This window comes from Lactuca virosa, chromosome 4 (genome assembly GCF_052849685.1).
Source record: "Lactuca virosa cultivar CGN04683 chromosome 4, Lactuca_virosa_CGN04683_v6, whole genome shotgun sequence".
Classification (NCBI taxonomy): Eukaryota; Viridiplantae; Streptophyta; class Magnoliopsida; order Asterales; family Asteraceae; genus Lactuca; species Lactuca virosa.
The window spans coordinates 150,111,756-150,123,002 of record NC_136429.1 but is presented as its reverse complement, the minus strand read 5'-3'; the positions used below and the strand labels follow the sequence as shown (position 1 = coordinate 150,123,002).

The window sequence follows — 11,247 nt, the reverse complement described above, 5'->3', positions numbered from 1 at the left end:
TTCCAAGACTAAGAAAAGAGTTGTGGCAACTTTGCACCAATCATTAGGGATTACGGCCAAGGGAGATTGCCTTGGCCGTAAACACCCTTTGATCTTGATTTCTTTGTGTTTTAAGGCCTTACAAGTCAATAGGAAGTGTTCTAAGTTCAAGTCTAAGCCTTAGGAAGGAGTGGTGGCACAAATGCACCACTTATGAGTGTTTACGGCCCAAGGAGATTGCCTTGGCCGTAAACACCATATGTTCTTGAGTTCTTGATGATTTCAAGGTGTAAACTAAGTGATTCAAGCATTAAAACAGGCTAAGGCAAGTGTACTTACAAGATAGAAGCTTGATAAGGTGTTTAAGGTTCAAGAACACTAGTGTGTGTTCTTGGTGTTCTTGGTGAAATGAAGAACACTTGAAGATCTAACCAAAAGAAGAGATTTCATGGATGAAATCATGTATATTCACTAGATATGCAAGGATATCAAGTTGAAAATGGAAAGATTACTTACTAGATTGAAGATTGGAATGAAAGTTCTTAATGATACTTGAGAGCAAAACCGAGTTATAGGCTTGAAAGTGTGATAATAAATGAAAATGGGCAAGTATTTCATGTATAGACATGGAGTTTACGGCCACCATGAGTTTACGGTTGTAAACCCATGGTCTCATGGCCGTAAACTCCTCATTTGAGGGTTTAAGGCATGTTTGGTGGTTTGGAACTTTAGTTGACCCATTCTAGTATTTGTTCCTTTGATGTACTAAGCTCAGTAAGCTCAAACAGATTCTATACAGTGCTAAAAGTTAGCAGAAACAAGTCTGACTTTGATTAAAATGAATGGCTTGTACAAGATAGAAATTTCGGGTTGTCACAGTCGAGGTCGTGATGTAGTGCGAGGTTCCGAGGTCTCCATCTGAGATTCAGAGTTTCCATGGTCTTGTTGGTTAATATCGGATATTTATCTAGGATTTCTCCAAGATAGTTGTTCCTTTGACTCGGTTGACAAAGAAGGCGGTTACATTTCAATGGGGGCCTGAGCAAGAGACAACTTTTGAGACCTTGAGACAACGGTTGTGCGAGGCAACGATTTTCACCCTGCCGGAAGGTGTTCAAGATTTTGTGGTTTATTGTGATGCGTCGATCACGGTTTTGGGAGCAGGATTGATACAGAGAGGTCGCATGATCGCTTACGCTTCGAGGCAGTTGAAGCCTCATGTGGTGAATTATCCGATTCATGACTTGGAGCTGGGGTCTGTGGTTTTCGCCCTAAAGATTTGGCGGCATTACCTCTATGGGGTCCGTTGTACTATTTACACGGATCATAAGAGCCTGAGGTATCTGATGCATCAACCGAATCTGAATACGAGGCAGTTCTGGTGGTTGGATGTGGTGAAGGATTATGATTATGAGATCCTTTATCACCCAGGGAAGGCCAATATGGTGGCCGATGCTCTCAGCCGCAAGGCGGTCACGACTCCGATCAGAGACATATGTTTAAGGATGACCGTGATTACTCCGTTGTTGGAGCGGGTCGTGAGGCTCAGGTTGAGGCTATGAAGGAATACCACTGGAAAAGTGAGTGTATTGTGTGTCAGGTGGCTTCCTTCGATTATGATAGCCATGAGTTGTTGACTCTGCATCGGCGAGTTTGGGTTCCGTATTTGGGTAGTGTGAATCAGGTTTTGATGGAGGAGGCGCACAAGTCTAGGTTCTCCATTCATCCCTGGGCGATAACGATGTATAGGGATATTCGTCCTGATTATTGGTGGCCCTACATGAAGCGGTATGTGGCTTGGTATGTGGAGCGGTGCATGACTTGTAGGAAAGCCAAGGCCGAGCATCAGCGACCTCATGACAAGATGCAGCCGTAGGAGATTCCCATATAGAAATTGGAGGATATTACTGATGTGTAAAATTCACTAGTCTTAAATTTATAGGGTTGAAATTACCGATGCTAAAATTTACTACACGACTTAGGCAAGTGTACCTAATTGAGTTGTAATATAGCAATGGTAAGAACGGATGTCGAACACTTGGGGAAACGAGTATGATTTACGTTTAGACTATTTGTCGCTAATTAACTTAAAAGATAAGTAACTTGGGGGAATTTTTAGTAACAAGACAAATAATGAGAATTTTAACGATTAAAGTGTAAAAATAAATATAGGACAAGAATTGGTTTTTAAGAATCAAGAATGATAAGGATGCTTTCACTTAGATTTAATTCCACCTTTTAGTAATGAATGATTTATATTAAGTGCAATGGATATTATTAGTTATTTACCGATTTCTAAAATTGGTTAAAAATCATGATCTAATTTTTTACCGTTTTGATAATAAAAATAATTAAAAACAATGGTCATGCAATTAACAATAATTAATTCGTATCATGCAAACATTTGATCAAACTATTAATGTTAGTGGTCGTAAAACAAATAGGAATCGTAAGTTGTACGATATAAAATATACATGTTAAATTTTTAGTATTTTATTTTGCCCAATTCCTAGAATATTGTCCTTTACTAGTCATAAATATCAATGGTTATGAAAAATTTATGATTCAAGATAATATAATTAAAGTGATCTTTTAAAAATATTAACTTAGTTATGGGAAAATTAATTACAAAAACTTAACATATACAAATAAATGATCAAATATGCATGATAAAATAAATAACAATTAATATCCGAATAATATAAATCAAATCATATTTTCAAGGTTTCATTATCCAAGTGAAAGCAAAGAGAATTTAGCTCATAATTAAGGTTACAACATACATAGAAAACATATTGAGAATGTTAAACATGTCGATAAAACAAACCCGATGTAGTCCCTAATGCCACTGCAATCTTCAATTCCTTAGCTTTTTGACTCTTGAATCCCCAATTGTGGTTCAAAGGTTGGATGGAATTTGGTATAGTGGTGATATGGTAAGAAATTGTATGGAGAAATTTGTGTATCAAAGTGTATGATTCAATCTCTTCTCCTCCTCTTTTGTGGTGAAAAATGGTGGTATTTATAGTAAAAATTGGAAGAATTAAATACCAAAAAGAAATAAATTGAGATTGGATCTAATGAAAAAGAATTCAAAAGAAATAAAAAGATGGGAATAAAATGTTGGAAAGTTTAAAGGTGGTGAATTATTGAGTATTGGTTGGAAAGGAATGGGTTTAAAATAGGAAAAAGTGGGGAAAAAATGGTTAAAAATGGAATGGAATCGGAATTGGCAAATCTGGAGCATAAAACGACGTCGTATTGCCAATGAACAGTATCGAATCGAATTTGGGTCGGAATCCGGGTCGAGGCGCGGATCTTCTGTGAGGGAAAACGAATCAGAGCTCGGGTCGGAGTTGCGTCGAAGTCGGTTCATGGATCGGATCCGAGTGACGTCGTCGATGACGTCACCAGTGGAAAAAAAAGCGCGGATCCAACCCGGGTCGGAGCCGGATCGGGTCGGTAATCATCGGGTTACTCTGTGAGGGGATCTGGACGCGGGGCGGACTCCGGATCGGGTTCGGATCTTCCGGATCTGGTCGCGATTCGAGACTTGGGCTCCGGGTTTTGGGCTCCTGGTTTGGGCTCCGGGTTTTGGGCTCCTGGTTTGGGCTCCGGGTTTTGGGCTCCGAATTTTGTTTCTTTTCTATTTTTTTTTCTTTTTCCAATTTAAATTAAATTAAATTAATTTAATTAATATAAATTATTTAGAAATTAAATAATTAATTCCCAATAATTTATTTTAATTAAACCTCATTAATTAATTTAAATTCTTTTTTTTTATATTTTTATTTTGTTTTCTCGTCTTTCCAACGCGGCTATTTTTTGAATTCTTTGACTTTTTGATCTCGTTTTTCTTCGTGTAATTTCTTTCACTTCTTTTTGCGGATTTTTGCACATTTTCTTCTCCTTTTTCTTCAGAAATGATTTTTAGCTGTAAAATGGAATTTCAAACTTTATAAGTACCTTTTATCTTAAATCATACCAAAATATAGCTAAAAATACATAAATATCGCTCGAAATATATGTATAATTATTGCAATATCAAAATACCCCACACTTGAACTTTGCTTGTCCTCAAGCAAAACTAACTTTAGCATGTCATCATATCAAAACCTTCATCACCAACATTGTTTAAGACAATCCAACTTGAACCCAGCCATTACATCGAAACCTCAATGCATACATTTGTGTCTGATGATTCCTAAAACTTCCCCAATCCTAAATACTCACAATCTTCATAAACACTTGCCCACTTCTTTTGAACAACATTCATTTTATGCATCCCTCCGAATATATCCTCAGAAATCTTTCTTAACCTCAAAGTATTTTTACTAAGTCCCCAAGCATACATATGGAAAAATAACCTAGAAATAAAAATTACAATAACTAATAACTTGGCATATTGCCTTTATTCTAGAGTCTTCATTGATTTTTGGAATTTTTCTTCATGATATTTCTTGATCTTCATAGCTTTGTAGACTTTTCTTTTCTTTTTTTTTTTTTTTTTTTCAATCTAATATCCTAAAAATAAAAACATATGCTTAAGCAAGGGAACTTAACTTCAACTCTTATTGGTTAGAGATATTAGTCTAGAGTGTAATGACTACATAAGCTCTCCTGGATATATTTCTGGTACACGATGCTAAACATATTATGGCCCTCAAACTAAGCAAGGTTGTGTTTTTGTTCCATGATTTCACTTAGGATAGGGAAGCCACAAATGTACTATAACATACTATTGGTTCAATTAAACATTTGAGTTCGCATTGAATCATCCCACACAACGTTAACAACTTAAGTTTCAACACAATAAAACTTTTAAATTTTTATCAAAAATGCTTGGTTTCCTTATTCGACCCCCTACCCCACACTTAAATCATACAATGTCCCCATTGCATGTAAAATTAAAGCACATAAAAGTAAAAAGGGAGAAAAAGGAACAGACTCCCCTGGGGTATTGCAGTGGCGAGGTTGAAATCCTGATTTGCGTAGAACAAGTGTTGAGTGAATTTTTCTGTTTGTAATGTTGAAGTGCATGTAAATCTTTTCTTTTTTAACCAGCTGGAGATTTAGGCAAGTGTGGGGTCTAAATCTTTTTCCGCATAATTTCTCTGAACAGGTGCATTTACGTGTCGCGTATAAGATTTGGACACGTCGCGTAATGCAATTATTTGGATTCTCTTCGCGATTCTTGAATTTAACGCTTTGTATACTGGACAAGTACACATTACGTTATTAGATCAATTACTCCTTTTCGCTGAGTGAATTGATTTGACTTGTGTCGGCCGAACACTTGCTTCATCCTTCGAATAATACTCTCCCGTTGGTCAGTGTTAGCTTCAGTTCTCCATCCTGCTCTTTGTGGGGAATCACCCCACACTTATGTGATGCCATTGCTCCAATTGTAATTTGCACTTCAGAAATTTACTTTACACCATTCTCACCATCACCTGTTTCTAAGCTGAAAAGTAACTTTCACAGAAAAATAAAACCATTAAAAAGCACTTTTATTGAAAACACAAACTAAAAAGAAAATTCACACCAAACATACAGAAAATAAACACACCAAATTTAAAAATCAAAACAAACATCGGGTTGCCTCCCGCAAGCGCTTCTTTTTAACTGAGTCATGAGCCAGACTCTACCCCTCACTTAATTGTTTTCAGTGAGTTGGAGGGGTATATCCTCTTTCTCTTCTTCTTCTAACATTCCTTCCTAGTAATGCTTCACTCGATGTCCATTTACCTTAAAGCTTTCTCCATCTTTTCCAATTAGTTCGATTGCACCATGTGAAAAGACTTCTTTTATTGTGAATGGACCGTACCAACGCGTCTTCAGTTTACCTGGAAAAAGTTTCAACCTGGAATTAAATAGCAATACTTTTTCTCCAGGGGTAAACTTTTTGTCTCTGCTTAATCTTTTATCATGCCATTTCTTTGATTTCTCTTTGTAGATTTGAGAGTTTCCATAAGCTTCATCCCTTAATTCTTCCAGAGCATTCATCTGCATAAGACGGTTAGTTTTAATTTCCACAGGATCAAAGTTGCATGATTTCAATGCCCAAAATGCTTTATGTTCGATTTCGACTGGCAAATGACATGCTTTTCCAAAGACCATCCTATATGGTGTACTACCAATAGGTGTTTTGTATGCAGTTCGAAATGCCCACAGCGCATCATTAAGTTTATCTGCCCATTCCTTCTTGTTACTTCCCACTGATCGTTCCAGAATTCTTTTTAAAGCTCGATTTGTGACTTCAGTTTGCCCACTGGTTTGTGGATGATAGGCCGTTGCGATTCTATGGTGAACACCATATTTTTGCAAAACCTTTTCCAGTTGGGTATTGCAGAAGTGTGTACCCCTGTCACTGATCAGAGCTTTAGGGAAACCAAAACGTGAAAACAAATTCTTTAAAAACTTGACTACTACACGAGCATCGTTAGTGGGTAAAGCTTTCGCTTCAGCCCACTTTGATACGTAGTCAACAGCTACCAAAATATATTTGTTTCCTCGTGAGGAAGGAAATGGTCCCATAAAATCGATTCCCCAAACGTCAAAAATTTCACATACTTGGATGCTGTTTTGGGGCATCTCATTTCGGGAAGAGATGTTACCGGCCCTTTGACATGCATCACATTCTTTCATCAAAATTTTGTGAGAACAATAGGATGGATTTATTCCTTTGATATCAGAAATATTCCATGCTATAGCTTGCTTTCTCTTTTTCAAAACTTCAATCAACCTCTCTTTTTCATGCGGTGAGAGATTTGCAGCGATGATCACAGGGAATTGCTCATTATTTCCTAGGTATGCGTACTCCAAATGATCAGGTAAAACTTTCAACTCAGTTTTGACATCGGAGTCAAAAGGTGTTTCTTTTTGGTGTGCTTCCTCTTTTTCTGATTTACTATCCGTGTAGTCTTCTTTTTGATTAATCTCCTCCAGCAGTTTTTCCAGTTCTTCCAGATCTTTTTCAGCATCAAACGTATCTTCTCCAAGTTGCATCATGCTTTCAATGTCTTTATCTTTTACTTCCAATATCTCATTTTCCAATAAGTTATCAAAAACATCTGCAAAGAAAACTTCATCATCACTCACCTTGGAGTGCTTCATTTCTCTATCAAGACCGAATGTGATAGCATCAGTTCCGACTCTTAGTGTCAACTTTGATCCATGAATGTCAACTAATGCTCTTGCAGTGCTTAAGAATGGTCTTCCCAAAATAATAGGAACTTCATTGTCTTCTTCCATATCAAGCACTACAAAATCTGCAGGAAATACGAACTTGTCAACTTTCACCAGTAAGTCCTCCACTATCCCTTTTGGATACGTCACTGATTTGTTTGCCAGATGGATTGCCATTCGAATTGGTTTTGGTTCAGGTAAATCAAGTTTCTTGTAAAACGAATATGGCATAAGATTTATACTTGCTCCTGAATCAGCCAGAGCATGGCTGAGACCCAAATTACCAAATTGGCACGGTAAAGTCAGACTTCCTGGATCTCTCATTTTCTGAGGAAGTTTGTTCAACATGGCTGCTGAACATTGTTCGTTTAATACTACACTTGAAGCTTCCTCCATTTTCTTTCGGTTAACAAGCAAATCTTTCAGAAATTTTGCATATTTGGGCATTTGAGCCATAGCTTCAATGAATGGGATGTTGATATGCAAGGATTTGATATGATCGATGAATTTGTGATAGTCCTCCTCCTCTTTTTCCTTCCTCAAGCGTTGAGGGAAAGGAATTGGTGGCCTATATGGTTTGACAACTGGAGTGGATGTAGTTGTCTCAACCGGAACTAGTTCTTTTTCCTTCTCTTGTGATTGTGAAATAGTAGAAGGTTCGTTAGTATGAACTGGAACTAACGGCTCAAGATTTTTTCCAGTTCGAGTTGTTATTGCTTTGACATGAGCAGTCGGATTTGTCTCAGTGTTACTTGGTAATGTTCCAGGAAATCGCTCTTGTAGTACTCTCGAAATTTGCCCGATTTGGTTTTCGATGTTCAACATCGAAGCTTGCTGATTTCTTAGAGCAGTTTCACTTGTTGATCCGATTCTTTTCACCAACTCTTCTGTATCTCGATGTCTTTTATCAGATGCTTCTGCAAATCTGGCCATCATTTCTTCGAAAGTTGGCTTCTTTTCTTGCACAATTTGCTCCAATGGTGGGTTTTTTTGGTAGAAACCTTGACCGCTTTGTCTCCATTTCCCTTGCATCTCCATTTCCTTCTTGTATTCATCGAATGGTTTCCAGTTGTTCCGAGGCTTCCTTTCATCGTATCTATCTCCAGATGAGTAGCATACATCAACCTTTTGATTCCCATCTTGATCTAATGGACAATCTTTTTCAAGATGTGGTCCACTACAGTTGTCACAGCCGACTTGGATAGCATGAATTGTCTGATTGACCTTTTTCATGTCTCTTCCTAATGCATCCAATTTTGCATTTAATGCTGCCAAGCCATCTGAGCTCTCTCCTGTTGATCTTTTTCGGAAAGATGAATCTCGTGAAGAATGCCACTGATGTGAGTGTTGGGCGAGTTCCTCAATTATTGCTTTCCCGTCAGCTGGATTTTTCTTAGGAATGGGTCCTTGAGAGTCAACTAACTGACGGGTACAAACATCGATCCCGTTATAGAAAGTCTGCACGACCTGGTGTGGATTTAGATCATGTTGTGGACAATTTTGCAGCATTTCTTTATAACGGTCTCAAGCATCATACAGTGTCTCATCTTCAAGCTGCTGAAAATTTTGAATTTTCATTTTCATCTTCGCAATTTTGCATGGTGGGCTAAATTGTTTTGTAAATTTTGATCTTAAACCTTCCCATGTGGTAATCGTAGGTTCAGATTTTATCCAACGTTTTGCAGCTCCTTGTAGTGTTATTGGAAACACTCTAAGCATGACTGCATCTTTGCTTACTCCAACAATGTTGAAGTAGTCAGCTATTTCGAGTACAGCTTCGACATGTTGGTTCGCATCTTCATCTTCTCTTCCGGCAAAAGGAGTTTCTCGTAGAAGGTGAAGAAATTGTCCTTTTAATTCGAAATTTGTTTGGGCTGGTATCGCTGGACGAATGACTCCATGATCATCTCCGTCTCTAGTACGGCTTGTATATTCTTCTAATGAAAGGAGGGCTAGATCGGTCATTGTTTGGTTTTCTCGGATTAGTTGGTGAAACGTGCGTTCGGGCTCTTCTAAAGGTGGAACGAAAGTGAAATTTGAACTTCGGGTCATATATTAAGGAAATTCTATCTTAAAGTGAATTGATTATATTGTATAAATTATTTATTTAATTTTTGTGTAATACTTTGACTATCAAATAGAGAACAGACAGAGAGAGGCAGCCGGGAGGCAGGATCATTTCGGTGTATATTATAAATATAACTTTTCTGAAATCCAACAACCAAAACCAACGTACCAATTCCAAACTCTGTTCTGGTAAGTAGAATTACTCGTATTACACGCGAATTAAATAAGGTTATTCATGCAATATAAACATGGCTCTGATACCATTTTTTTATTTTTTTATTTTTAAAATTTTTTTTTTTTTAATAATTTTTTTTTAAATATATATATATTATTTTTTTTTTAATATTTTTAATTTTTTTTTTTAATAAGTAAATTTAACAATCTATAATTAACTAAGGAAATTTAACAACCTATAATTAACTTACAACTAAGGAAATTTATGCAATACTAAATTAAAAGAAAAAAAATATATATAATAATTTTTTTTTTTTTTTTAAAATTTTTTTTTAAAATTTTTTTTTTTTAAAATTTTTTTAATAAGTAAACTTAATATTTTAAATCAATTTCGTCTTTTTTTTTTATTAATTTTGTTTTTAATATATATATATTTTTTTTTAAATTAAAATTTTTTTTTTTAAAAAAATTTTTTTTTTTACGTTAACTAACAAACAATAAGACTAAACCAAATAAAACCGTTTCCCCGGCAACGGCGCCAAAAACTTGATGTGTAAAATTCACTAGTCTTAAATTTATAGGGTTGAAATTACCGATGCTAAAATTTACTACACGACTTAGGCAAGTGTACCTAATTGAGTTGTAATATAGCAATGGTAAGAACGGATGTCGAACACTTGGGGAAACGAGTATGATTTACGTTTAGACTATTTGTCGCTAATTAACTTAAAAGATAAGTAACTTGGGGGAATTTTTAGTAACAAGACAAATAATGAGAATTTTAACGATTAAAGTGTAAAAATAAATATAGGACAAGAATTGGTTTTTAAGAATCAAGAATGATAAGGATGTTTTCACTTAGATTTAATTCCACCTTTTAGTAATGAATGATTTATATTAAGTGCAATGGATATTATTAGTTATTTACCGATTTCTAAAATTGGTTAAAAATCATGATCTAATTTTTTACCGTTTTGATAATAAAAATAATTAAAAACAATGGTCATGCAATTAACAATAATTAATTCGTATCATGCAAACATTTGATCAAACTATTAATTTTAGTGGTCGTAAAACAAATAGGAATCGTAAGTTGGTCGTACGATATAAAATATACATGTTAAATTTTTAGTATTTTATTTTGCCCAATTCCTAGAATATTGTCCTTTACTAGTCATAAATATCAATGGTTATGAAAAATTTATGATTCAAGATAATATAATTAAAGTGATCTTTTAAAAATATTAACTTAGTTATGGGAAAATTAATTACAAAAACTTAACGTATACAAATAAATGATCAAATATGCATGATAAAATAAATAACAATTAATATCCGAATAATATAAATCAAATCATATTTTCAAGGTTTCATTATCCAAGTGAAAGCAAAGAGAATTTAGCTCATAATTAAGGTTACAACATACATAGAAAACATATTGAGAATGTTAAACATGTCGATAAAACAAACCCGATGTAGTCCCTAATGCCACTGCAATCTTCAATTCCTTAGCTTTTTGACTCTTGAATCCCCAATTGTGGTTCAAAGGTTGGATGGAATTTGGTATAGTGGTGATATGGTAAGAAATTGTATGGAGAAATTTGTGTATCAAAGTGTATGATTCAATCTCTTCTCCTCCTCTTTTGTGGTGAAAAATGGTGGTATTTATAGTAAAAATTGGAAGAATTAAATACCAAAAAGAAATAAATTGAGATTGGATCTAATGAAAAAGAATTCAAAAGAAATAAAAAGATGGGAATAAAAGGTTGGAAAGTTTAAAGGTGGTGAATTATTGAGTATTGGTTGGAAAGGAATGGGTTTAAAATAGGAAAAAGTGGG

At 35.3% G+C, this 11,247-nt stretch overlaps 1 protein-coding gene across 1 annotated transcript; it reads right to left on the bottom strand.

Moving 5' to 3' along the window:
- Window positions 1–5,051: 5,051 nt before the first annotated feature.
- Window positions 5,052–8,676, bottom strand: LOC145105218 (uncharacterized). The gene is made up of 3 exons (XM_079042347.1): window positions 5,728–8,676; window positions 5,427–5,454; window positions 5,052–5,194 (listed from the first exon to the last, which is right to left on the bottom strand). The coding sequence occupies exons 1-3, from the start codon at window positions 8,674–8,676 to the stop codon at window positions 5,052–5,054; spliced, it is 3,120 nt and encodes a 1,039-aa protein (XP_078898473.1).
- Between the last annotated feature and the right edge of the window lie 2,571 nt (window positions 8,677–11,247).